The 27,378-nt window shown below is 48.6% G+C and overlaps 4 protein-coding genes across 4 annotated transcripts; 3 read left to right on the forward strand and 1 right to left on the reverse strand.

The window, feature by feature from the left end:
- Positions 1-4,295: 4,295 nt before the first annotated feature.
- On the forward strand, positions 4,296-6,627 carry F5B22DRAFT_624717 (uncharacterized protein). Its single transcript, XM_047976140.1, has 5 exons — positions 4,296-4,982; positions 5,035-5,102; positions 5,163-5,694; positions 5,746-6,001; positions 6,059-6,627. The coding sequence occupies exons 1-5, from the start codon at positions 4,603-4,605 to the stop codon at positions 6,110-6,112; spliced, it is 1,290 nt and encodes a 429-aa protein (XP_047826470.1). The 5' UTR covers positions 4,296-4,602; the 3' UTR covers positions 6,113-6,627.
- Positions 6,628-12,863: 6,236 nt separating this feature from the next.
- On the forward strand, positions 12,864-13,880 carry F5B22DRAFT_472766 (uncharacterized protein). Its single transcript, XM_047972167.1, has one exon. The coding sequence runs from the start codon at positions 13,048-13,050 to the stop codon at positions 13,669-13,671; it is 624 nt and encodes a 207-aa protein (XP_047826471.1). The 5' UTR covers positions 12,864-13,047; the 3' UTR covers positions 13,672-13,880.
- A 1,080-nt stretch (positions 13,881-14,960) lies between these two features.
- F5B22DRAFT_472810 (Cullin family protein) lies at positions 14,961-18,820 on the forward strand. The gene has a single exon (XM_047972168.1). The coding sequence runs from the start codon at positions 15,637-15,639 to the stop codon at positions 18,346-18,348; it is 2,712 nt and encodes a 903-aa protein (XP_047826472.1). The 5' UTR covers positions 14,961-15,636; the 3' UTR covers positions 18,349-18,820.
- A 3,205-nt stretch (positions 18,821-22,025) lies between these two features.
- F5B22DRAFT_624737 (putative ATP-binding cassette transporter) lies at positions 22,026-27,273 on the reverse strand. Its single transcript, XM_047976141.1, has 11 exons — positions 26,994-27,273; positions 26,377-26,905; positions 26,088-26,302; positions 25,747-26,026; positions 25,454-25,687; positions 24,686-25,389; positions 24,462-24,624; positions 24,087-24,401; positions 23,896-24,025; positions 22,546-23,832; positions 22,026-22,472 (listed from the first exon to the last, which is right to left on the reverse strand). The coding sequence occupies exons 1-11, from the start codon at positions 27,198-27,200 to the stop codon at positions 22,268-22,270; spliced, it is 4,269 nt and encodes a 1,422-aa protein (XP_047826473.1). The 5' UTR covers positions 27,201-27,273; the 3' UTR covers positions 22,026-22,267.
- Between the last annotated feature and the right edge of the window lie 105 nt (positions 27,274-27,378).

A 27,378-nucleotide genomic window follows, 5' to 3' on the forward strand; every position in this document is an offset into this window, starting at 1 on the left:
TATATTTAGGCACATTGTGCTGGTTTCGCTGGTTATCGATCCGGTCAGTAGGGGCAAGGGGCTTGCTCTTCGGTCCCGTGATAACAAGTCTGAACAAGGGAACCGTCCCGTCCCACGGTAGAGCCCACGGCACGGCCAGCTCGCCAGTCTCGTTGGAAGCACGACTAGTTATACTTAGTACTTAGTGCCGTATGTCTACAGTAGTTAGACGTGTAGCGAGCGTCTCCTTATCGTTCTGCTTGGGGTATTTTGTGATTAGCGCGGTGGCTGGTACATATATCGCTGATTCATAACAGGATTGGAAGCTCACAAGGTAGCTCTTGTATACCTACCATCTTAAAGCCTTAACCAATGCACAGGTTCCTGGTTTTGTGGATATCTCGCAAGACCGTACCTACGGCAGGTAAGTCTCCTTGTGTTGGAATTGCCGCATGGCGCAACCTGGCACACTCCCATCAACAGGCGGCATACCAATACACCACAGCGGGATGACGGAATGCTGTGGCGTAAGCTAGCTTTGATGGAAATAGCTGAAATCAGGGTCTCATGGTCTTGTGCAACCGCATGTAGCTATGCCGTCCCAGGTCGTCCCAACAGCGCAATGTGTCGAACAAGTTGAGGACTCTCTCGCTGTGCGTTGGGAAGCTGTTGGCGGTCGAACTTTCATCTCTCAAACAACGGGTCTTGGGATGAAGCTCTTGCGTGATGATGCTAGTAGTGTCCCAAAATAGAATCCAGCTATGTAAGTACGTAGCATGTATCTGCAGCTCTGTGACAAGTGGGCCTCAGCCTGGGGTTACAGTAGATCTTGAAAGTGCCATTATGTGGACTGTGCAGGCAGATAGGGTGGATCTCAGCAGCAGCACCGGCGAGGTTACTTCGTACGGTTGGCGGCGGTGGTTTTGGACAAAATCGAGCCCACTTGATGCCACATTGGGGATGGACAGCATTAACAGCGACGCTAGGGACGGGGGGGAGGCAGGGGAACTTCTTCTTTACTATGTACTATGCCTCATAGCAGCGTCGACGTCAGGTGCCGTGGGGTTGCATCAGTTAGGCGTTCTCTATTTTCTGCTCTGTTGGTTGCAGCTGTTGGTTTCTAGGGACAGAGAAGTGAGCCTTGTGAGTAGCTGTGGGTGTGCAAGAGTTGGTGTTCGTTATGGCATTTGCGACAACAGGTGTCTCAAGGCAACCTGCCGTGGGGGCAGAGGTGATTATACATGCAGAGATCACTGTGGACTAGAAACATATCGACTCTCTACCATGTATGTGAGCGTGTTTCCCCGAATGTTTCGAGATCCAAAAGACGTGGAGTATCCCACCCATGGGCATCCATGGGGCAACTGTGATCCTCATTTTCTCCATATTAGTAGTGAGGTAGGCGAGGAGGTACACGACGTATTCCCCGAACGAGGTTTATCTTAAGATGCTTGTACCTTGGCGATCGGGAAACACCTTGTTCGAGTACATTTTGCCACAGTCAGATTGTGGAATCGCAACAGCGGAGATTAGTAAGGAAGAGATGGCAAATGTACATGGTATTGTACAAACGATTTACCTTTGTGATTTAGATTGCTATGCTAAGGACGTTGCCGGCCCAGAAATCGTTCACCGGCACTCTTACATACTGAACCGACTCTCCAGTGTAGACTATCTTACTTAGCTCTGACGACTTGGAGTTGGAAAGACTCTATTTAGCATGTGAGATTCTCACGATAGCACCAATGCAGCCTAATGGGTGATTGAATGGGGGGCGGGGGCGACTAATTAGACGCCGGCGCTTGGTTCGAGAGAAAGGGCAGCCTAAGTTTGACTCTACTACCTAGTAAATATCGGCTGACTCAGCTGCGATTCAGCTTTTAAGCATTCCTCCTTACCTTACTTTCCCTCACTCTTTTTTATAGACGAAACAATTATCTAAGCCTTGTTAGATTCAGCCTATGCAATAACAACAACAACAACACCCCCACCACCAACATGCCAACAGCATCAACAACAATAACCACGACAATAACAAGAGATATGTACATACCCACTCATGGGATCTTCAAATATGGTTTCTTGATTTCATGATGAGATGAGTTCAGGGCATGACCACATGCCTAAACATATGTTGCCTAGACTACCATGTAGTGGTTCTTATCATGCCTTTAATGACAGTAGACCCTGTTGTAGATCAAGCTAGCGAAGGGAGAGGAAGAAGCCATGTAAGTAAAACTTGAAGCTAATTTGGCCTGCCGCCTTACTAAGATTGCGGCAAGATTCTCCTGACTTTATGTTTTGCTAGTCTCGAGACAACAAGCAAAACCATAACAAGTAATTGCCCAAAACTTCCGGGGAGGGAAACCACCTACAAAGATGAGCCGCGAAAAGTAGCATGTTGTCATTTAACCTCATAGTAATCCTGCGTAGGTCTTGTTTTCTCTTCTTTTCGGGGGGCTTTTTAACTCTGCTCCTCGCTAGTAGTGTGTTCGACCCCGATGGCCAACTACATATAGTATATCGGATATGATTTAAGGTATAGTAAACATGAGGCTTGGTGATATGGATATACCTCTATGGAGAGTATACTATGTAGCGTAGCTTGCAGTTCGAGGCATGATGCATAGCCTAGTGTCCAAACACATGGCCATGGAGTCGTACCTATATTAAGCGGTCTTATGGCATAACTGTCTATGTCAGCAAGATTTGCATAGAATTTAGGCTGTTTTCTAATATAGTAAGTCAGTAGCAGCAAGGCGTAGCGTTATTTGCTGATGGATAATTTTAATTATGCTGGCGGAACCGAAAGACAGACAAACAGACATTGGCATCTATCTGCCTACCTACCTACTGTAGGTATCTACCAGAGTAAGTAAGTAGGTAGCCAGAAGTGGCCTCTGCTCCCCTCTGGATCCAACCTGAAGCGTGATTCAGATGTGTTGCAACGGTACTACGTCGATGCACAATTCTGCCATGCCTCCACGGCCGATGCTACGTCGGAGTACCTAGGTAGATGTACCTGCGTATCTCGTCCAGTCCTTAGCTAGCAGTATGCAGGCAATGTAGGTAGGTGCGTGCTACTGTATGTAGGTAGGGTAGGTACCTACTGTACCTAGGTAGTGGACATTACAGTGGGCTCTGCAGTGGTACCGCCAAGCACTTTAAACCACATCCACCCTAGCTATTTACGGTTAGGCCATCTTTCACAAATAACACCCCCAGCCTACTGGGACTTCCAAGGTCCTCCCCCCCCCCCCTTATCCTTCATCATCTCCTCATCCATCCATTAACCATGCCAGTCTTGCACAATTCTCACCACACACAAGCCCACGCACGCCGGCTGCTTTCATCCCACGTACGCCCCGGGGTGGGCATGACGGGAAGTCATTATGTACACCACTTACTTAGACGAGGCGACCCCTTGCCGGTCGCTTGTACCGAGTCCCCTGTCGTTGAGTGACCCAGCCTGAAGTGGTGAACAATCTACATCTATCTCATCTTATAAGAAGTAACAGGCCTTGCTAGACAAGACCGGGTCATATTCCCCCTGTTCACGGCTAGTGTGTATAGTATACGGCATGCTCGATTATTCTTACTGTGCTGCTTTGTTTCTCCTGCACTGCAGATGCCTGGTACATACCTTCAAACAACTCAGATGCCAGGGAGGGTGACCTGGTATTGCTATTCTTGAACGTGCCTACTAAGTACGGCCGGCCCATGGTTCATGGCTGTTGGTGAATTGTCAGCAAGAGTATCGTTGCGTATCCTAACCGCCTTATCTGGTCTCCTATCTCCAGTGTCACGAGAAAGGAAACATAACGTACCACGGCCGAGTACTGCTTTTCCTCCTGCTACGGTACAATGGCGAAGAGTAGAGCACCTCGTTCGACTGCTAGGACGCCGTGTCTGGTAGCTCGGTGAGCAGATGTCACCACCACTTGGTCTTGCACAAGTGAGCTACCAAGAGCTACGCAGTAGTGTCGACTTTGGTGTCACCCACTCACACCCCGTCCTGCTTACACTACCCCTACACCTTAGTGTATCTTTCTTTACACTCAACCAAGTGTGTACCTAGCGTAGTCGTCGTACCCACACCTCTAGAGTTGATGGCGTCGACTGGGGTGAGAGAGTGTCCATGGTTGTGTAGGTACACAATGTACTCGATGTACAACTTGTTTCCAGATGCTACCGATGGCACAGGCGGCGGCGTCCTACCCCCATGTCCAGGTCGACACTTACGAAGGGTCGACATCGCTCCACCATTGTACTGCCCCAATGTCCATACATTTACTTATAAGCTACAACTTCCCCAGTCCCTGACATGCTTACGGCTTGGTCAAGTTGAGGCTGAGAACATCGCAAGTCGATTCCTTGTCTGGTGCCAAAATAGTCTTGAAACGAACTTTTCCATCTAGACTTCTCCAGTTCATATATCATCATCGGACGACGCTTTGGTTTTAGTAACTGCCTGTGCTTGCTTACCTTGCCTTCCTCGCATACATATCACGACTCATCTAGCTGGTCCAAGTGTATAAGCACAGATATATCTCCATCCCAACCCGAAGGAACCGTACGTTAACATCGATTTTCCTCTCGATTTCCCCTCGTCTCTTCTTCAGCATGGATGCCTTTCGGTCTACACACGTTGAGCGCTCTAACTCACAACCGCCTAGATCAGACATTAGTCGTGCAGACTTGGTGGTAGAGAGGCCACTCATACGTCCCACCGATTCACCAAGCCGGTCTCACGTCTATTACGACCAGCAACTACCACCGTATAAGAACAGCCTACCAGCTCAGGCTCCTTACTCTCAAGGCGTAACAAGCCACCCCATCGAGCTTGGCTTGAATTCATCTCTCCTGGGAAACAGCCGTGGCGAATTTGGCATTGGGTCGAGTGACGACCAAGCACAATCCCAAGGCATAGCATCACTGCGAGAGGAAGAAAATCGGGAACTCTCTAAATCTTTTCCATCTTCTGTAGGAGGATCGACAATGAGGTTGGCAAAACCACTTTCAAATGAGAGTTATCAAGGCTAACGGTATGCATAGTGCCGTCGCAGTATCATTTGATCCTAGAATGGAGATGGGTGTCCCGCGCTCGACATACACATGGCACAGTACGATTTCACTCCAGAAGTTGAGCTCACAACTAGCAGTCATACTAAATCAAGCCTCAGGTCTCCCTGGTCTCGAATCGAGCCCCGAGTTACTGTCTCATGATATATCCAGTGTTGGACATGGATCGGACATCAGCAGCCTAACACCACCTCCCAGCGGGTCAAGGTCTTTGACTTCAAGCCCCCCGCGACCTATCATCTTGACGCCGGAGCAACGCGAACTGAAACGGCAACGTGATCAAGCAAGACGGGATTCGAAGACATCTGTTCGAGTTCGTCGTGGAATGAGCAACAACTCGTACACCCCGGCAGGACAATCCCCACCAGTATCAATGCACGAATTCTCCTCAGCGTCACCTGTGCCAATATACACAACAGCGCCAACTCAGATTTCGCTTCTAGCCGAGCCAGTAACAACTGTAGGACCATCTTACCTGCCATCGTATTCGACATCTCCTTTGCCAGATCACGGAAACTCTCAAATGTTTTCTCCTCATTACTCACCTCTCCCTTCCAACGACTACATGGGTATGAACTACCAGGCTGGGTATCCCCCGCCACCCTCACACCACAGCCTCTCTTCTCAGTACAGGTATGTTACATGTTTCTCACTGATCAAGCAGCTTCTAACGTAGTATGATAGTAGCCGAGCTTCCTCGGAGTCTGGGATGATGTATTCTGTCCAACCTGCAGTTCTTCCTCCAGGCAACCCATCAGGAGCGGACACCGGGCACGTCCGAGTTGTGCAGAGCAGACCTAAGCCGCAATGTTGGGAACATGGGTGCAATGGGAGACAATTTTCCACATTCAGCAACCTGCTACGACATCAGCGAGAAAAGTCTGGGCAAGCAGCCAAGGCCAGCTGTCCTAACTGTGGTGCTGAGTTCACCAGGACTACTGTAAGTTCTGATGCTAGCCATTGAGGGGTGGTGCTTGAAGACTAATAAGAGCGGCAGGCACGTAACGGACATTTACTGCACGACAAATGCAAACAGAGACGCAACTCATAAAGATGTATAACGCATCATGTACCACTACCATCTACACCTTCGATTCTTGGGATTCCTCTTTTATTATCACGGTTTTACGGGGCAACGCTTTCACACGATGAAGCTGTACTTTCGGCGTAATGGATGATTTTGACTTGGGACGGTTGTGATTTGTTAAAACAGCGATTGGGTTAGGTGAAAGGGAATACTCACCGAGTCCGAGGCGAATGGGTTATACGGATGACACATTGAAGAGGGAGTAGATGTGATTTGCAGCTGTTGATGTTTATATACCCCACCTTTCGCTTCTCGAGCCACGACGACTCGCCTGTCTATAGTTGTATGTACAAAGGGGTTGAAAATGAAAAAGCCGTTATCCTCAATCACTCCAGCTGTTTGTTGAGTTATCCTCCTGATGTGCTACGATGAGCCGGTGAAATTACACTCTGGCAAGAAGATAGCGACATTGTCTGATAACGGAGAACAATTGACATCCAACCTGCCGAATTGGGAAATGCTGCCACTGGTCACACTTGGCTACAATAGGTTTGGTTGCAGCTGAGGGGAGGGTGAGGCCGCAAAGTTGCTTGGACCCCTGTCTGTTACTTGTTTGACGAACGCACAGTACTGCAGATTTGCCCCCTTGTGCAGCGGGGAACGAAGGAAGCTTTCCCAAGTCAGGCCACACACAATTCATCTGATTGCAGAAGCAGCAGTGCACACTAGGTAGCCTAGATCAGACTAGATTTACTTTATCAGCAAGGGTAAGTCATACGTAAGGAATCAAGATTCCCGGAATCTGCTCTCCCAGAGAGCAAGTCACATGATGGATATGGTATGGCTTGGTTGCCTGGCTAGCTGGCTGACTGACTGAGTGATTGATTGGTGTCACAATACACTACTACATACATGCTTAGTAGCTACACCATATCACATCACACCACGCCTCCAGCATCCCTGGACGCCAACAGGGCAATAGCACTCAGGGCCACAGGGCTGTGGGAATTGTGCCTCTCTCTCCTCTTTCCCCCCCATCTACATACAGTAGTTATCTTTCGCTAATGGCTTTCACGTATGCCAATAGCGGCGGGCAGCCGCTCCGGGTACCACAGGCTTTCTTCTCGGCGGACCCAACGGGCCGTGATTGTCGGGTGGAGGGAACCTTTCAGGGTTTTTGAGCGTAGTGTTAACGCCGGTAGGTAAACTAGAAAGGACCGATCCCGCTCTAGTGTAGCTACACGGTTTAGTAGAGAGCGTACACGTACATACATCAAGATACAAGTACGTGTGGAATAAGTCTATCCCATGGGCTGACACTCCCCAAGCCTCCAAGACACGGGAACGTATACCTGCAATTTCTGCAGCGCAGGAAAATAGCATTCTAGAAAATCAGCCCATTATCTTAGTATAAGGCAAGCTGTACACGGTCAGGGCCTCAATACTAATGTAATGACATCTAGGTATCTTTTCCGCTATCGTTTTCCCCCTCTCTTGTATGAGAGAGCCAAAAAGCTCAATACCGGTCGTCGACGGGGTCTTACTATTGGGGGCCGGGCTGAATGAATGGCCCACTGTAACTGGGTAGGTAATCACATGTTGTACAGTGCAACAACAACAACAGCGGACGCAAAGTCGAGGTTCTCTTTCGGATCCGAAAATAGCATCATCATCACCCAGCTCAGGCTTAACTAATCGGGGTAAAGACCAAGGCGAAACTGCCCTGCGTAGAGTATGGGTACGCTACCTACTTCTCCACTACGCTAAAAATGGCCATGCGGCTTCGTTTAAACCTGGGAGACCCATCTCGCATTTTCTGGGCTCGCGTCTTCGCTTGTATGTATCTTGGTATCTTGGATTGCTGTTTATCGATTGCCCGGGTCGTTGATTGACTGATGAAGGACCAGGGAAAAAAAAAAAAAGCCACTGTCATCATCGTCATCACTAGCCCAGTAGCAGGTAGCAGTTGGAAATGAGCGATGGCTTGCGAAGACCCTGAGTGAGATTTTAAACGACATACGCTACTCACTGCTACTTTTGCTGCTTCGACTCCCGACCAGACGATGTGATAGGTGAAAACCGATGATGCATATCCTGATTTACCACCACGGCTTTCGGACTTCACACATACACATACGTAGTATTCTTCTACGACGTCCTGTCGTGTAGCATGTTACAGATAGATAGAGTGCATTTGAATTTCACCTACTTACCTGCCTGCCTAGCGCAGCAAGAACCGTGTGGTGGAGGTATAACGTTACACGTAGTATAACTTTGCCCTAATGCTACGCTACCCTCACCCAGGCCGGCGGACTGGGCCTCATTTTAATGATGATGATGAAGATGAAGAAACCGTTGTGGCGGACGGAGCCTTACTACTAGGCGGCGCACATCGATCGACTCACGCACTAACTAACTTGTTGAACCCGGAGCACATGGAACGAACCAATATCATGGTCCTGGAATCGGGAGCTTGGGGGACACTCACAGCTAACACACATCTTGCAACCATGATCCTGGGACCGACCTTCTTGATCGTCGCTCTTAGCGTCGTGGTACCAAGCACTAGCATATGTACTGTAGAACACTTTGATGAACATCGTATGGTCGGTCATACTTATGGGTAGGTAGTATACCTCAAGTAAGTAAGTAAGTAAGTAAGTCGCCATCGTTATATACATTGCAATGCCCATTATGAATGTTTACTACAATGCAACTATAGCTCGACGTATGCCAGGATACACAATCAAGTTAATTTCCACGATCGACATTGTTCGGTCTCTTCTAACATGGCACTAAAGTGTAGGTAGGTATATTTAGATGGCGCAGGGGACCTCGGGGACCCTTGTGTTTGAGCTACTGTAGGTAGGTAGTCTGTGTAAGTAGGTAGATGTCGACATCGTAGCTAGGCATGATTTTAAATCTGTGTTATTATTGACAACATCGCTCGCTATATTACAGTATGAACAGGTAAGTAAACGAATGCTGCTGATGGGTAGGTAGGTATCATATCTTGAAACCATATCGGAGGCCGATCGGCTCGGCTTTCGATAAGCCTGGCCACCTACCTACCTACCTACCCTTATCCATCGATCCATCCATCTAACAGTCTCTCTACTTACTCTTACTTACATACCTAGCACACGTGTGTAAGTAAGTATGAAGCGGCAGGATTGCAGCCCAGATGGCTCCTTCGGCAATACATGTACACAGGATCAGAGAAACGGGGCCCAACGCGACCGGCAGATGTGAAAGAAGGACACGGGATCAAACTCCTTCCTTACGCTACCACTTCGATAGTAGGCACGCTACTTATGTAAGCGCAGGTATTGGACTCGATCAATCAATCAATCAGTGATTGCGTTCATTCATCGCCGGATAACAACCCACCCGAACTTACATAAGTAGTAGAGTAGACGACTACGCTACCAAGACGCTACTACCTGCTCATTACTGCTCTACTGCTACCTACTTGCTGGGTAGTTAGTAACATGTCATCCAATAGATAAGGATGGCCCTCGCAGAATGCGCTAGAGGGTGTGAGTAAGTAAGTACTTACAGTGATAAGCTGCTGTGTCGCAAGTTGCTAGCAGCAATGATCGAGTTTGGTTGGCAGGGGTTGACATGGCCTATCAGAGCACCGTCACCGCAACACGTTGCCCCTTGCACTGCACTGAAATGAAGCGAGACCCAATATCTCTGGGAGTTAAGCATCTACAATAGGTAGGTACCGTATGTGTGTAAGTGTCCTGCAAATCACTGTTTTTGTATGCCCGTTTTCCCTGTTTTTCTTTCTTTCTGTTACCGTCATAGTAAGTAAGTAAGTAATTAAGTAAAGCCACGGCGCTGGTTGCCGATTACCTGCCTACCGCTCACAACACGTGTCCGCCACCCGCGTCGAAGGAAACATCCAGCTTACTTGCAGTACCTGGGCTGTTATTCCAGCAAGAAACCTACATACTTAGGTACGTAGCCACCAAAGCTGGCCAGGGAAATACTAGTAGTGGAAAAGGATACAAGTGGTGCAACATATGTACTTGAATAGGTATAGTATGTTTTCAATGCAGATAATCCTCACTAGCATTTTGTTACGAACGATAACTAGATATGGTACGCTACTGTACTGTACTGTAAGTAGGTTGTTGAATATCTTACAGTACCTAGGTAGTAGATAGGGTGAGCTGTTACAAGGCTTAGCTAATACTTACCAATTTCGCAAACATTGAACCATCTTTGACCGACATCGAGCGTTTGATGCCCTTGTCAGTAAAAGTAGTCTCTTAGTCTCTTAAACCCAGGGCAGGGCAACATACGACTTTAATAAACCTGGCAGGCCGGGCACTTTGGTTGCGCGCCAAATCTGCATTGCGGAGAATAATGAACGGACAGGGTCTGACATGCCACCAGGCTCTACTTTACCCTACATAGTACCGTATATATCTTATTTATGGGCGTTGAACTTCTAGGATGTAGGTACCTACATGAATGAGGATATTGTCAAAATTAATAGCTACTTGAGCAGCTGCTGCTCAGCAGTTAGTTGGACTTGCACTCCGCTACACTACTATATACAACAGTTGATAGCTTGTCAGTCAGTCAGTCAGTAAGTCAGTAATCAAATAATTGAACCAAGAGCCTGTCTGAGGTTGCTCTCGCTTGTTCCCCCACACTTTTGCTCCCACTCGATTTCCAGATCCAGGTTGCGGGGCGGGGGGTCCCATAATGGGCCGCTGCAACTTGATGGCGATGAGAGGGGGGGAAGGGGTGGGGGGGTCCCTGTAACTTAGCACCTTTGTGTACCTAAGTAAGGTACCTACAATACTGCAATACTGCCCAGAACTGCCCTACTTAAGTACTTATTACTTACTTACAGCAGGTACCTACCTATATGTACCTGGTTAACGTCTGCCCTGGCCAGGTTGCGAACCAGGTCTAACCCAGCAGCAACCAGCAACAACCCAGGTCTTCTGAAATTGCAGAGCCGGAGACACCGCTACACAGTACCTGAACGAGCACTACATTGGAACCGATGTGCTGTGCTTTACAGTAGTGTGCAAGGCCCTCGTTTGTTCACCAAGAAAGAAAGACCCCTTCTTCTTCTTCTTCTTCTTACCGTCGTCGGTACAACGGCAAAAGTGCAAAGATGCAAGATGATGGCCAGATCAAATCAGAGCGATCGCGGTCTGTCGGTTATTACGTACGCACACCGCTCTGAAATCTACCAAAGACGCTGGGGTTTGCGTGTACGTGCACCATCAAGAGTCGGGGCCGTGAATCCCACCCTCTCTCGCCTCGCGTCGCCTCGTCCCGCACTCACAGACTACTTACATGACTACATACACACTTACTTATACAGTCCCTAGTGTACTCTGCCTGCCTGCCTACCTGCTCATACTAGAACGAACTCGTATCTCAAACCAGTCGTCTACCTCATCTTGCTGTAACGACGACGTACTTAAATCGCTGCATGCCATCATCATGTAGGCGATAATGAATGTACACTAATATGCATCCCATCAAGCATACTTAGGTAGATAAGTAGGGAAGGAGGGTAACCGCCGCCTTTACGTAAACCTCAACATATGTAAGTACTTACACTATTGTGAGCGTCGAGTGGCGGCTACCATCTGTTTCACCAGATGCCATATGTCACAGAGTTACAACACAAGCCGCTGGTCCACGAGAGAGATTTGAAATATCGGCACGGGTATGCCTCCTCTCCGCCTGTGCGCGTTGCTTCGACGTAGTCTGGACGTAGGTAGTGTGCACCAAAGCACGGCGTACCCACGACGCCGCGCCGGTCGCGCCATGAACGATGTGCCCCCCTAGACGACATGATATGATCTCGACTTCTCCGTGCATCACCACTGTCCGGACGTACCGCGGCCTAGCCGGGCAGATAGGCAGGTACCAGCTAATCCAGGCATCCGATACAGACCTGCAGTGCTCTGCACTATCTACATGATGCACATGGAAAGGTGAGCCGGGGGTGGTCCTGAATGCCCCTTGTCCGGGCCATGGTCGAGGCCCCTTTCACATCAGAGAGTCACCTTACTCGGTACTCACCTATCTACTTACGTCTCGGCGATTTTATATCTTCTGCCTTCTTTCTATCCCTGCCCAGAGAGTTAAACTAGATCAGACCCGAGGATACAATTATCATTTACTACTTCAAGTCCAAGGCCAAGGCTTCGAAATCCATCTCTCCACTTCGTGGTGTCCTTGTTCTGTCTTTGTCTTTCGCCCTCACTAGAGCCTGCCGAGCCTGCCTCATACCATGTATGGGAAAGATGTCACTGAACCTCATGGTAGTGCACCTTGCCCTATCCTGAAAAGCGACCAGAGCCTAGACAGATGAAGAGGGGCTGGCCGGTGTCGATCGTACAATTTGTTGCGACTGCGTGGTACTTTTCGGCTTCGCTCTCGGCGAGCTTTGTTGCTGTGCCGCAGGCGGGCGTCCAGCCCATTGTCTCCCGAGGTCTCTCATTTGTGCAGAGCTACCTGCAGAACGCCTCTTCGCACATAGTAGCATGGCAAAGGACCCTGTCATCCCGCCAGTTCACTAGCCCGCTAGTCCGTCAATTACTATGATGCTCTGAGTTGCCCACGTCGCCACGCACGCTACCTGCCTACATTACGACCGCGTCGTTGTCTAGAGTCTCTGTTGATCGTTGTTGATTTGCCACTGTCGTGGCGGCGGAAATTTAGCTAACTTGGATGGATATGAACCTTACGGAGTAATTAGCAGCGGAAATAAGCCAGATGCTCTTTAAGTTACACTCGTTGGCTGAACTGAAGTGTTACGCATCAATCTTACCGAGCGGATCATATCCGTTCGTACTACCGCCTGTTTCAAGGACTCAGGATGGTATCCGCACTGCCGATTGGATTCTTGCATCGTCGAATGGAGAATGACCATTCTCATCTCACTCTACTGAAACACCTCGATATGAGTATATATGCCTGGTTCTAGCATAAGGGCTGGGATATCATATCCCCGAGCAGCGAATACAGACCGCTGCCCACCCCCCTCATTACACTTAGACATTTGCAAGATCAGCATGGTTTTACTTAATCAATCAGTGATACTGACTTCAAACCTCATGCAGGTTAAGCTGCCCGCTGGTTGTCGCTTGAACTACCTAGGCTTACTACTGCAACCCCAAAGTCCCCCCATTGGTGTTGGAGAAGGGCAACGAATCAATCATAGGAAATCTGCATATGTATCATTACCATGTCGCACCACTAACGTTGCGTCTTTCATCTCTTGTGCCAGAGCTTCATGCCTGGTAAATCTGCCGTGCCGGCTGTTAGCCGGTGAGAATATCAATTCAAATTGCTCCCGAACCGACCATTTGTTGCCTAAACATACCGATACTTGTCGCATGGTTCTTTTTGGTTTATCCACATTGATACAACGTCGGGCACGGCACGGAAAGCAAAGATCCCCAACTATTAAGGCTGGCCCTCTGGATAAGAGTCTGTGGCTCTTCTCGAGGCATCAATGCTACTCTGTTGGTGATCTCGACGTCCAGCTCGAGGCACGCTATAGGAGGTTATTTCAGCTCTGGGCAAGGCTTTAGTCAGCCCTACACATGTCTCAGACTTACCTTGCATTGCAGCAGCGCAAGCAAAAACTTTCATGATACCTACTGTTGGAGACGTTTAGATGATTACCGACAGGCTGAATTTAGAAATTGCGTCTCACAGAAGAAGAAAAAATTTCAACCTGACCAGCCTCTGAAATGAAGTGGTGTTGACGCACGTATTGTGTTGCCCTGTAATACAGCTGAAATAGGTTGGGGGCAGTTCCAGAGCACCATTGGAATGAGACATGCACATAACGTAATATACAGGTGATACCTATAGAATGACACCATGATCCCGGAACTTGAGCGCATAAATACAACTGGTATTGCTGTCCTCTCTCGTGTAGTAGGGCTACCATCATGGGTGAGATAAGATGTTTCGGCGGCTACCGGCTGTGTGTGTTTTCCTTGATACCCGGCCGCTCTTCTCATTGTGCGAAACAGGTACTACGTGAGTGGCTGGTCCAGCGTACCACATGTCATGATGCCACGCGGACGCAGGCTCCCACTGATAGGCGGGCGATCGCACATGGCCCGCGACCACGAGAGAGGCCCGGGCCAGAGGGAGAATTTCCCTCCGAAACCACGTTGTCGCTGTGCAGCGGGACTTCCGAAACAGGAAGTTGGTGTGCGGGGGGGAAAGGCATCATCGCCTGGTTTGAGATGCATAGTCACCCTGTGCCGGGTCATCATACAACTGGTCCCGAGAGAGCGAGAGAGAGAGATCTTACGTCGGCGACTTATAGGGAGGGAGGGGGCCATAATGCTGTCAGTATGTAGTACTGCAGGGGACCGATGGGAAAGTCACGCATGAACGTCTTGAGACTCGGGGTTGTGTGTAATCATGAACGCCCAGTACTAATGGAGAATGATTGGGCCAGATATATAGTATGTGTATTATAGTTGACATTACATTTTATTTTTGAGCAGCGCAAGGCAGTAGGTATGTATGTATAAATGATCTAGCACGATGCGTGGCTTATTCCATACTACGCTGTCAGAACAACGGGGTGGCATTGATAATCTGCGGGCGCCGACAAGGGACCTGGTTGACTGAATGAATGTCTTGAACACAGAGTTTGACCTCCACAAGGTCTCGAACAGAAATATTCTTACCTGCAGCATACCGAAGCAAGGGCCCTTCTGTTATACCAGCTACTGGGATGGATACTACAATCATGGTGCGGATATCAAAGAGAGCTACGGTTTTATAGCTGCAGGCTTCGTTTATTAGATGTAAGTAAGTGTCAAAGCTTCCAAGCTACCTACATCACATACTTACAGTGAGATTTGACTACATCCACATCTGGCGTGAACGTACCTATAGCATGACATAATATGGGTAAACTGGACATGCACCGGGAAAATATTGCAGGTATCCAATCAAGGTCTGCATACTGCAGTACAACCCTCCAAGATTTAGAGCCTAGCAAGGCGTGGAAAGACAGCTGAGAAGAGCACTACACGCCCGAGACGCGAAGCCTGCGACAGACGCCCGCGTAGCAAAAGAGTCGGATTAGCCGAGCGGTAATTAGACGCGTTTGGGGCGGCATCACCGCCTGCCCCAAACGCTGCCTAGCCCCTCCACCCTCCACTCGTGAACTATTTTGCCGCCTCGTGTCCAACCAATCACACACGCCCCCGGCCAAACAATCAAACAATCAAACAAGCCTCGTTCGCATGTTGACACGGCTCAGCCGAACTCACAGTAAGATACAACAACAGGCTGCCATTCGCCGTCGAAGCTGACGAGATTTGGAGACGGCAAGGGCCAATGTCATCTCATGCACCACACTACAGCGCGAGAAGATGATGAACGCCTCGTCTCTCACCCCTTCCCTGTTTCTGTCCCTAGCACCTGTGTACATGCAGGCAACGAAGGGCTACCTACCCCCGTGCGACGAACTTCAGTAGATACAGGAAACCCGGCACTGGAGGCACAGCCGAGAAGCAGCAGCTATGGATACTATGGTGGTTGAGAACACGAACTGGAACGCGCGAAAACGACGTGCAGTTCACTCGGTCTTCCCAACGGATGCCTTCTCGCAGCCAACACCACATTCAACGCCTTTGGCGCCTGCCGTTGGGAAAGGCCAGCCTTTTGGCGGCCCTTTCGCCCAGGACAACTCACAGCAGCCAATCGCGCCGCAGAACTGGGCTGCCTTTAGCGCTGGTGAGTTACCGTTAGAACATACCCATGCCTCGCACCAGACTCGCTTCGATAGGGCTTGGCACACTGTCACATCACGAATCGCATTGCCGCCTTCAGTCTCTGCGGAAGACTCGTTCGGGTCACTCCCAGACTTGCAGGATGTCGACGGTGGCATATTCGAGAGTGCATTGCTTGACGTTATCAACCCTTCGTCACGCCTGCCCCTCGCGAGCCACACCGAGGACATTCTTGCCTGGCATACGCAACAGATGCGACAGCATTTTGTCAACTATGTACTTCCCCTCTTAGCGATATGTGATGGCTACTCGGACCAAACACAGCTTCTATTGGGAAGCATTCGAACATTAGAAGCAGCACGTCGGCAGTATCTTTACGGTCTGTCATTAATCGTGCAGCCTATGGACCCAAAGAAAGCAGACCTAGTTCTCAAGAAGTTTCTGCGAGATGTATATGCTATTGTTGGAAATTCTATGTCTAGTGCTCTAGTCTCTGCGCTTCGAATGGTTCTCGGCCACATGATGAAGAATGTACTGGGGATAACTGCAACAGGCCCTACCCTCTTCGATGACAAGCAGTCTCAACAATCCACAGACAGCGTAGACCATACCCGAGAAGAACTGCTAGAACTAGTCGACTCGCTTTGCAGAGCTGGGCTAGCAGGTGAGCGATTTCAGATCTTGTTCGCTGAGCTTCTGGACGAGATGATGGTCAAGTATGTGCAAGAATCCTTTGCTGGAGACTGGGGTTTAACAGACCAAGACGTTCACATGTTGGGCTTAGTCGCTGGCCAAAGCCAGTCTACTCAGCCTCGATGTATAGTGCAACTTTCAGACTGGGTCGAGAATCATTACGCTCGCCTCGCCGTAGAAGTCACCACCAGACTTGGAGGGGTAGAGGTCGCTTGGACTGATGTAGAGAAGTGGAAGCAAACCGCTATCGGAAGGCTTGCGACCCTTCGTATCAATGAACTTTTCGACATAGTAATTAACTGGCGCAGTAGCGAGGGCGGCATTGAGGATCTCCGTTTCGCCGTCACTACTCCTCAACGGAGACTACAGCTTACCGACGCGTTCTCTGCGGCACTGCAGAGCCGTCTACTCCATCCAGGTCGCTCAACGCTAGAGATTTTACGTACATATATCGCCATGATACGGACATTTCACAAGCTAGATCACTCTCGCGTGTTACTTGACCGTGTAGCCTACTCTCTACAGCTCTATCTTTGCACACGTGAAGATACAGTGCGTCTGATCGTATCTGGTTTACTGTCTACTCCTACGGAGGCTGAGTCAGAGGCGACTCGCAAGAAGAAACTAGTTGAACTTGTGGAACTGCTCTATGACCCTGACCAATATCGCTCAGAGCGCCAGGATGAAGAATGGGATGACTTGACTTGGGTCCCTCCACCGGTGGATGCTGGCTCCAACTACAAACGGCGTAAATCAGAAGACGTTATTGGTACTTTAATTGGTGCCCTCGGTTCTCCTGAGGTATTTATCAAGGAGTTCCAGAATATCATTGGCGAACGGCTACTGTCCGAGCAACTTTCCTTCGATCAAGAGGTTGGCGTGCTTGATCTTTTGAAGAAGCGATTTGGTGAAGCATCGTTACAGGCTTGCGACGTCATGATTAAAGACATACAAGACTCACGGAGACTCGATGCCGTAATTCACCGTAATTTTTTGAACCAAGATGAGAAGGGATCACACGAGTCGAACATTCATGCCAAGATCCTCTCGCGACTGTACTGGCCCGAGGCCGGCGAAGAGAGCTTTGAGTTACCTACGGCTGTTGCCACATTGCAGAAGGAGTACGCATCCGTATTCGAACACCTCAAACCATCCCGTAAGCTCAAGTGGCTCAATCATCTTGGTCAGGCCACGGTGGAGCTCGAATTTGAGGATCGTACCATTGTGAAAACGGTACGCACCTACGAAGCAGCTGTCATCAATGTGTTTGGCGAAAACGATGCACCTAGCTGGACATTTGAGGATCTGTGGATGAAGATGCAAATCGACGAAGATCTCCTGTCGTCAGCACTAGAATTCTGGGAGAAAGAACAGGTCCTGCGTAGACAGCATGACGGCAGCTACGTAGTCATAGAGCGGCTTTCGGATGGAGCCGAGTCAGAACAGCCCAGCAACAACATAGTCCCACCGTCAGCGTCAGCCGCCGCCGCCGCCGTCGCGGATGGTGGTAGCATGCAGACGCCGCCGCCACAACAACGCAGCAGCAGGGCAGCCAAAGCCAAGACCTCCAAAAGCGGAATGAGCGAGAAGGAAAAAGAGAAACGCGCCGTGTACTGGCAGTTCATCGTGGGCATGCTGACCAACTCGAGCCCCGCGATGCCCCTGAACAACATCGCCATGATGATGAAGATGCTCATCCCCGACGGGTTCCCCTGGAGCAACGAGGAGCTGCAGGAGTTCCTGGCCGAGAAGCTCGGCGAAGGCGAGCTGGAACTCGTTGGGGGCAAGTATAAGCTTATCAAGAAATGAAATGAAGGGACACCTTAAAAAAAAAGGAAAAAAAAAAAAAAAAAAAAAAAAAAAAAAAAAGGCGGAGATTTGAATGAATCGAAGGGTTTAAAAGGGATGAGATGGGAATAGAAATAGAAATGGGAAATTAAATGAATGAATGAATGAATGAATGAATGAAACAGACGCCTAAAGGCGGCGTTGTCGCGTGTTCGTATCGTTTGCGTGGATCGGTGTCGTATTTTGGAGATGCGCGTAGGTTAGGCGGGCGGGTAGGTTAAGTATCACATAATCAATCAATCAATCGGCCGATGAAATAATACAATGGTTAGGTACAAGCAATCAATCAATCAATAGATACAAGATGATTGATTGATTCAATTAGTTATGTCGCGTGCGTGCACGCATGTATGCAGCCAAGAGGTGGGCGGCACGTGGTGAGATTCAGATTCGGAATATGGTTTTCGTAGCATTCTGGCGGACGGACTGATAGATGGAGTCAGTCAGTCAGTCAGTCAGCGAATAAACTAGCTGTTACCTTCTCTCTTTCTCTCTCTCTCCTTTTTTTTAATTTTATTTATTTATTTTAAAAAAAATTTAGCGCTCTTCTTCGTCTAAAGATAGGTACGTATTCTCATGTTTCTCATCTTAGGATGAAGGGCTTGCTTGCTCGCTTCTCTTACGTGTGATCGATCGACTAACTGACTGACTAACTGATCAACTGTGCTGTATGTATTGTATTGTTACCTAAGTAGTGTTATGTTAGGTCAGCGTGTCATCTTCAGATTCATGTGCGTAGCTCTTCTTGCACTACACTACACTACACTACACTACCTATCTACATCACCTATCTACATCACCTATCTACATCACCTATCTACATCACCTATCTACATCACCTATCTACATCACCTATCTACATCACCTATCTACTTACTTATTTACTTACCTGTGGCTAGGGGCTGTTGTACGACTATGTAACTACTTCCTAGTGGACATGAGACATATGCACAACATAAGTAACGTACGTGGGTGTTTGGTTGATAAATATGGACGTGGTTTGCTTACGCTTATGTCATGTTGGCTGGCTGGCTTTGAAGCCTGTCTGCTCGCTAGTCAATAACTCAATAAGTCAGTCAGTGGGCTAGGAAGAAAGTCTAGCGCTTCCGCGCGCGATGATTTGATTTTTCGCATACGCCGTATACGACCGCGGCAATTCATCCATCTATCTGCCGGCTATATCTCACTGCGTATGTAGTGTAGATATTCTAACCTCCGTGGGCTGCGCAATTGCTTGTTCCCCGCTGACGCGGCCGGGCGCAAAAGCTGACTAGATAGATATGATACATATGTGATTACCTATTTACTTACTTATAGAAATACGCGGGGGACTTTAGACGCGATACATGAGTCTGCTGACAAGTCTGATTTGTCTGTCTGTCTGTCTGTGTGCTTGATTGCCCGTCGTATCTGCCGCACGTCGTCACATCTATCTGATATCAGCGATCACCATTCAGCACGGCATGGTTCTGTCTGTCTGTCTGTCTGCCTGTTCCATACTGTGTGAGATGACTGACTACCGGGAGTCAGGACACCATATTACGACAGCGGCATATAACTACGCCTCACTCGGGCATCTGCACTAGCTCCTGCACGTCAGAGCGCCATGCGGACGGTGCGACGGGGAAAACGGTGACGGTTGGATCAGTGAAGGAAGTAAGTAGTGTAAGGATCGAAGAACTTTGGAAAAATATGTGAAGGGGTGTATGCATGGTGGTGTATGTGCACGAAGGGGGACTTGAGGGGGTTTTTTTTTTTTCCCCTCGTGAGGATATATATGTAAGATGATATAGATAGATAGCCGAAGATGATCAGATTACGCATTAAGTATGGTATATGTATGTCAGCGTACTTACATGCATGCACGTGAGAAGAGGAGAAAGAAGTGTATCAGATACAGGGAATCATGCGCGGAAGGAAAGTAGAGAAAGAAGGAAGGGACCCGGATAGGGGGGAATATCCGTGGCTTCTTTTTTTTCTCCCTTGTCTGATGGATGTAGTGTTGGGGTTTTTTTTGTCGTTTCGGCTTCTTTCTCAGACGTAGGACTTTTATTTCTTTCTCCGGGCATATGAGGGCTTTGAATCATGCGTGCGACGCGAGGAATAAAATTTTTGTGAAAGATGTGCAGTATGTCTTCGCGAGTGCTTGTGTAGTGTATGTAGTGTTGTTACGTTGACGCCTGCTTGTGCGTTTCTTCGTCTACGTAGTAGTTGGCTAGCTGCGCCAATCTCACGTCAGGCTGAGAACATGTTCGTTGACGGAGTGATTGGTTGATCGTTCGATCTCGACCGATCGTTATGTAACCTGAATCGCGGGTTACGAGCAATTCAGGTCATGTATCTGTCTGCCCTTTGCGAGAAATTGATACCTGAGGTTGGCAGTGGGAGATATGCCCGCGTATCTAACATTTTGTGCCGGATCATATGCGATTCGCTGCGGACTGAAGAGAGAAATGGTCTATGGTTCTAGCCTGGAAACTGTTGTAACGAGTGATAAATTCGGCATTCTCGTCAAGACTTGAGAAACTGTATGTAAACAGTGAACTAAAGTGTTTCGACAAGTGATTTACATGTATATCCTCTAACTACTGATATGAAGAACTTATTCTGTGCTACATTCCTGTGAAGGCTGCAACCAAGGGGGTACTATATGACAATTGTTGTTGCACGAAAGCTTCAAAGAAGCTTTCCTGACTAGGCCAGAGGTATATACAACGAGTCTACTTTGCCTGTAGCTCGGGGATCATGGGAACTTTTAGTAGGAAGGGGATGATAAAAAGTCACTAGCCTCGGGTTTTAACGTGTCTCAAGGCCGGGACAGTCTCACACATCGAAGAGGTGGTAGCTATGGCTGTTGGGAGAAGGTATCGTGGAGTTATGAGCTACCTCGACTTTGAAATGTCTGATTTAGGAAGAGTCACACACTACATAAAGTCTTGTCTCTTTTTCACGTGCACGGATATCAAAACCTCACGTTGTATGATTCGAGTATTTCGATCTATAGCCATCTCAATAGAATGAACAATATGACCCCTATCCCTTATTGAGTAAACAGAAAACATTGTTTCTTTCATTAAGTCTATCAAATCTTAGTCTCATTCCAGAGTTAGCTGGAACAAGACATGGAGCTTGAAGATTGTATTATCTTAGTATAGTATCCATGTAGTAAGTGACGTTGTTTAGTAGTAGCAATGAACCATCTCCAGTTCTCTTGGAGGTGTAGGCGGCCATTACTGTCGGTAAATTGGAGCGATGATACTAATATCAGCAATGCCCGGAATGGCCTACACAGAGAGATTAAGAGTTACACGGTGGGACACTATGTTTCCCAGCACATGAATAAAAGGAGACTCAATAGAGTGAAGGGCTTGATATTATTGCTACAAATACAGGGTCGTATGGCATTAAGTCACGTATTCGATTAGCTCGAAATGCCTTAAAATTCCAGCAAATCATTTATCTAAGAAGCTTCATTGTTGGCGGTTGCTAGATAGTAAGTAGGGATAGTAAGTATTCATCGCACTCATTTTAGAAGTAGAAAGGATGAGACATAATCTTGTAAAAGGGGCTAAAACACACTGGCATACATATGTGTGTAGCTATGTATGTATGCCTATTATATTTCACTCTTGAAATATGAGGGTATATATCCTGTATCACGTAGGTGAGGATGCATATTGGCCTAAAACAATATTGTCATAAATCGTGGAAACATGTTGAGTTCATGTGGAAGTGCTCGTAATAACTTTTGAGCTTATGGTGGCTCGGCTTGGTTCAATCAGATAGTATGTCTGTAGAAGAAGTTTTTATGAATACTATGCAGCGAATATTCTCATACTACCGTGTCTAGAGAAACAGTCAGGCGGTTGAGCTTTCACACTTATTTTCTCATAGTGGAGAAGAGTTCCGAGTCCCTCAGAATCTCCGCCGGGCTACCAAAGTGTACGACCCTACCATCCTCAAGTACGACAATCCGACCATATTCTAGGGCTGTCTCGAGACGATGGAGGACAGATATAACGGTTTTGCCTTGCAACTTGCGGCCTATGACGGCCATTATCTTCTTTTCCGTTGCTACGTCGATGCTAAAAGGGGCGTTGTTAGTAACACACTTGGCTATTTTGATAAAGTAACCTATTGTCATGAAAGACTTCTTACCTGCTAGTAGCCTCATCAAGCAAGATCACGCCTCCAGGGCGTCCCCCTGCGCGCAAAATCGTCCGCGCGAGCACGAAGAGCTGCTCTTCTCCCGCGGAGAAGTTAGCGCCGCTCAGATTGCCCTTGAGACCGCCTGCTGCGATGATGTTATCTATAATAGCGCATTCGCGCAACACTTCTTCGATAGATTCGTCCGAGAACGAGCCTTCAGGGTCTAGGGCGTCGCGCACACTCTCGCCTTGCGAGAAGGTATCCTGCGAGACGACGTGAAACCTTGACCGGAGTAGGGAGCGCGGAACCCGCGAGATGTCAATATCATCGAGGAGGACCCTGCCTTTGGGGCAGTCTATCAAGGCCAGGAGGGAGAGAAGCAGCGTCGACTTGCCCGAGCCCGTGCGTCCACAGACAGCCACCCTCTCACCGGCCTTAATGTGCAAAGATATATCTCGTAGACCCCATGCGGGATCTGTTGAATCATCTGTAGTGTAACTAGCGTGAAGATTCTCGATCTTCAAGTCTCCTCTTTCGGGCCAATTAGGGGAAACCTCTACAGGGGAGGAAACTCTTGGCTCCGTTGGTGTATCGTGCTCGAACGCTTCTATGCGTGCTATTGCACCGAGAGACGTCTCTAGGGATGTCCAGGAGCTGATGAAGTTCGTTAAAACGGACCCCAGCGTGACCAGATTCAGGAACGCAACGCCAATCGCGCCACCTCCAGCACGTCTCGTGGCCACTGCCACACCTACAACGACAACGGATAGGCCGGCTACTAATAGAGCTAACACGAGTCTCAGCCAGCTCTGTACAACGAGAAGCAGGTAGTTGGGTTCCTGGGTTCTATCGAGGCGTCCCCGGAGCTCAGTTAGCATCATGGACTGCCACCCGTGCGCCCTGATTGTAGAAAGACCGGCGTACGTCTCTGAGGCCTTGGCTTGTAGTCCTGCATTTGACTGTAGATCTAGTTGGCGGAGCTGCTTGGACGTCCGTAGATAGACATGTTGGATTAGGAACAGAGCCGCGAACACCACGGGGACGGCTGCCAGGACATAGACTGCCGCAACAGCGATCAAAATGGTCTGAGCGATGATGTCGAGTAACGAAGACACGGCATTTATCAGGTCAGTAGGGAGCCTAACATCAATAAATTGAAGGTCCTGGTTGAACCTATTGATAAGGTCGCCCGTATCAATGCCGCTGACGAAAACGAAAGTAGTATTTATGACAGCCTTGAGCAGTCTATTGTGTAATTCTGTACCCGACTTTGGAATGATGGTGAGGATCAAGTGACTGCGGTCATCGTGTAAGTACAAAGTACGTCTACTAAGATAGAGGAATGAAGGGGAAACCTACCCAGCCCAGAGGCCACTAGTGGCAAGGGGCAGTGCGCTCAGGAAAGCATAAAGGCCAATCCAATATCCTGTGGTATGATTCCGCGATGATGGATTAGATTCATCCGCAGACCAAAATTGTACCCAGACGGCTGTTCACAGAGAGACAAGTCAGAAAAAGAGTCATGGCCTCCGAATTTTGGAACGACGCACCCGGAAATCTCAGTGTGAAGGCAAAAATTATGCTAATCGCGAAGAATATCGTCACATGCGTCGCTCCGAAAGAACCGAAATAGGTGCGATAAACTTGGCGATCCCCGACTATTACCGTAGGGACAGTCTTCTTTTTCCCCCTTTCCTTTTCAGCGTTACCTTTCTCTAACCCTTTCGGGTCGCCACTAGGGGCTTTAGTTTCCTGGGCAGGGTCTGGTACTTGGTCAACCTTATGGTCAGGTTCTGGAAACGTATACGGGACCAAGCTCCCATCCTCGATGGCAACCACAGTGTCAGCAAATTGAGCTGATTGCCCTACGCGGATATAGTCAGCGCTTGTACTTTGCAAGTGTAAGAAAAGGGGGAAAGAAGTACAATCTTGAGTCACCTGTATAACTGTCGTCCCAAGCTGCGTAAGGAGACCATTTGTGCCAAATAGGTTTTCGAGAATATGTTTCTTCGTGGTTCGGTCAATCGCACTAAACACATCGTCCAGCAGTATCACAGACGGCCGAAGAGCAACAGCCCGAGCTAGAGCCTATTTCAAAGCATTAATCATCTGTGTAGTTATCACTCATCGTCTCCTATCATTGACTTACCAGACGTTGTCTCTCGCCACCGCTGATCCTCGCGCCGTTGCTGCCAACTGTCTCACTGGGTAATTTTGCGTCGAAGAGTTCTCGCAGAGCACATGCGTGAACAACTCTTTCTCGCCATATCTCATCATCTGGAGCGCCTCTCACAACATTGTCGCGGACGGCACTGTTCTCTACCCACGGGTTTTGACCGCAAAATGCGATTATATTGTCCTTCACCCTGATCTTTCCTGATCTTGGCTGTGCCTCACCTATAATAGCTTGCAGCAATAGAGATTTTCCACTGCCGACAGGTCCGGTAATGACGACGTGATCTCCTTTGCCGACGCTGAGATTGACGTCTTTCACAAGGACCTTGTCATCCCAGCTAAACCAGCCGTTGATTATTTCAATCACTGGTTCAAGAGGCCCCGACATTGGATCGCGTTTCTCCTGTCCATCTGCTGTGCCGTCGTAAATGGGAATGCGCTCTCTAGGGTCAGATAATTCCTCGCTCTGAAGAAAGTCCTGGATACGAGTAAAGCACCCGATTGCTGCCCCTATATGAGAAAATGTCTGCAGTAGAACGACCAAAGGGTTTGCAACAAGATTTATGAGAATGAGTGAGCTAAAGAGCCGGTTCGGGTCTAGAGACCTGCTTTGCGCAGCTGTAGCCCCTATGTAGGTGCCAAATACCACAACCGGTGACAGAGTCAGTGTTACAAATGCTGTCAAAAAGAATTGATTAGATATATATAGTTATATAGATCGTCCACGTTCTGGTCTACTCACATGAGAACAGGCCGGCGACAAGCAGCCTGCGGAACGACTTCGACGCCTCAAATTCCAATTCTCGTAATCTGGTGATCATAGCGGCTGCTTTCGAATCGGCACCTGTCATCTTGATTGCTTTCAATGATGAGAGCATGTGCTTCGTAGCTTGGATGCGTTTCTCAATGGCCCCCATCCAAGCCCGTTGCTGGACAGCCGAGTGTTTTCCAATGTAGACGGAGGCGACAGTACATACTATACACGAGGATTATAAGCTATTTTGCATGTTTTGATAATCTGGTGAGTACACTTACTCAAAACGATGCCTAGTACCGTGAGGCTTGACGGTCCTACCTGTCGCCATAAGAGCCATAAACCGACCCCTGTCTCGATGGGCGCAATCCATATTTCTTGAGCGAACCCAAGAGCAGTCGTGATACGTTGCAAGTCTCCAATGATCAAGGTCAGAACCTTCGACCCGGCGCCCTTCTCTTGTTTTATCTTGAGCATTTTGTGACTAATGGCCATGATCAACCCGCCTCTAACCTTGGTTGTCATCCTGTAAGTCACATAATAATACCATCCGGTCGCGATCTTTGAATTCCACATTAATAAAAAGCCCAAAGATTGCCGAATAACTCGTTAGATAACTTACCGCAATTCCGGTATAGACGAGGAAAGTTGCGCCGATAAGCCCATATCCATTGTTTTGGGATGAATCGCGGCCACCTTCGAGGAACTCGATGAGCGACGACGCCAAGAACGGTTGCGTGAAAGTGAAGGTGCTCAGAGCGAGCCTAGGCAGCACGGGTGCAAATGCATAGAGTCCCAAAGACCGAAAAGTCAGTGTAATAAGGCCATGCCGTCCAACTAGAAGTCTCATCAGTACCAAATTCTACTCTTAATGAAAAAAAAAAAATCAAGAAACCCTGGTTCTTAATTACATTTCTTAGTTACCAGGATTCGGTTGAAGCTGGGCTCAAGCTCCGATGTCTTGAGACTACTGTCAATAATCCGGAGATCTGACTCGGTCAGTTGTCGTCGATAACCGACGAAGAACAGGCGGTTGACCCAGGCGAAGAGACTCGTGCTCAGGAAACTCGCGCACTCCTCAGGGTTGCCGCGGCTCGCAGCATCGATAAGCCATCGGCGCTTACTCCAGCTCTCGAGCGCAAGAACGGCGAGTTGAACAGCCAACGAGGCAAAGTGACGGGAGGCAATGGCGATGTCGATAAACCGGTACGTGCGCACGACGGCGGCTCGCAGCAGGGCCGTGATAACAAGGTAAAAACCAATGATATCAGAGGGCCCAGCAGAACGTACATGTTCCACATGCGAAAGCACAATCAACGCCACCGACGCAACGAAGCTCAACGCCGCAGTCGCAACGGTGATAGACGTGCGACCCCCTGAGCCAAGGCACGTGACTATCAGGAGCGTCAATTCGAGAGCGGCGAAGATGACAACGGCAGCCTAAGGTAGCAATATACCGCGTGAGCAAGAAAAAAAATCGACCAGGGTCTAGATCTCCAAAACCCCATGGGGGAAAAGTAAATCTTACGATCTTGGCAAAATACAACACGCCTAGGCGAGTCTTCGGCTCAGCTCGCAGCAGCACAGCGACGCGCGCACCAGCGACGAGCAAAAAGAGCGCCGAAGGGAGGAGTGTGAAGAAGAGTTCCTCGAAGAAGAGCGTAAAGTCGAAGGCTCGACGGCATGACGCGACGGCTGGGCCGAACGATGCTTCGGCGGCGAAGGTGCAGTCCATGAATCAATTGTCAATGAGCGTGAAAGCCAAAGTTCACATAATACTGACCGAAAAAAAAAAAAAAAAAAAAAAAAAAAAAAAAAAAAAATATTTATTATAGGAGAACCACAGATGGTTTGTGCAGGAATTAAAACACGATCGCAAATACAATAGTTAATTGTAACACGGAGCGCCAGGA

This window comes from Xylaria bambusicola (genome assembly GCF_022495145.1).
Source record: "Xylaria bambusicola strain CBS 139988 unplaced genomic scaffold F5B22scaffold_60, whole genome shotgun sequence".
Lineage (NCBI taxonomy): Eukaryota > Fungi > Ascomycota > Sordariomycetes > Xylariales > Xylariaceae > Xylaria > Xylaria bambusicola.

What these genes read in the sequence shown, in the direction of transcription:
- F5B22DRAFT_624717 (XM_047976140.1), top strand. Translation starts at nt 4,603, where the DNA reads ATGGATGCCTTTCGGTCTACACACGTTGAGCGCTCTAACTCACAACCG. An exon ending in GTAGGAGGATCGACAATGAG is followed by an intron (nt 4,983 to 5,034) that starts GTTGGCAAAACC and finishes CGGTATGCATAG; the next exon opens with TGCCGTCGCAGTATCATTTG. An exon ending in AGCCTCTCTTCTCAGTACAG is followed by an intron (nt 5,695 to 5,745) that starts GTATGTTACATG and finishes GTAGTATGATAG; the next exon opens with TAGCCGAGCTTCCTCGGAGT.
- F5B22DRAFT_472766 (XM_047972167.1), top strand. Translation starts at nt 13,048, where the DNA reads ATGCCTGGTTCTAGCATAAGGGCTGGGATATCATATCCCCGAGCAGCG.
- F5B22DRAFT_472810 (XM_047972168.1), top strand. Translation starts at nt 15,637, where the DNA reads ATGGATACTATGGTGGTTGAGAACACGAACTGGAACGCGCGAAAACGA.
- F5B22DRAFT_624737 (XM_047976141.1), bottom strand. Translation starts at nt 27,200, where the DNA reads ATGGACTGCACCTTCGCCGCCGAAGCATCGTTCGGCCCAGCCGTCGCG. An exon ending in TATACAGGTGACTCAAGATT is followed by an intron (nt 24,402 to 24,461) that starts GTACTTCTTTCC and finishes ATATCCGCGTAG; the next exon opens with GGCAATCAGCTCAATTTGCT. An exon ending in ACTAGTGGCCTCTGGGCTGG is followed by an intron (nt 23,833 to 23,895) that starts GTAGGTTTCCCC and finishes CGATGACCGCAG; the next exon opens with TCACTTGATCCTCACCATCA.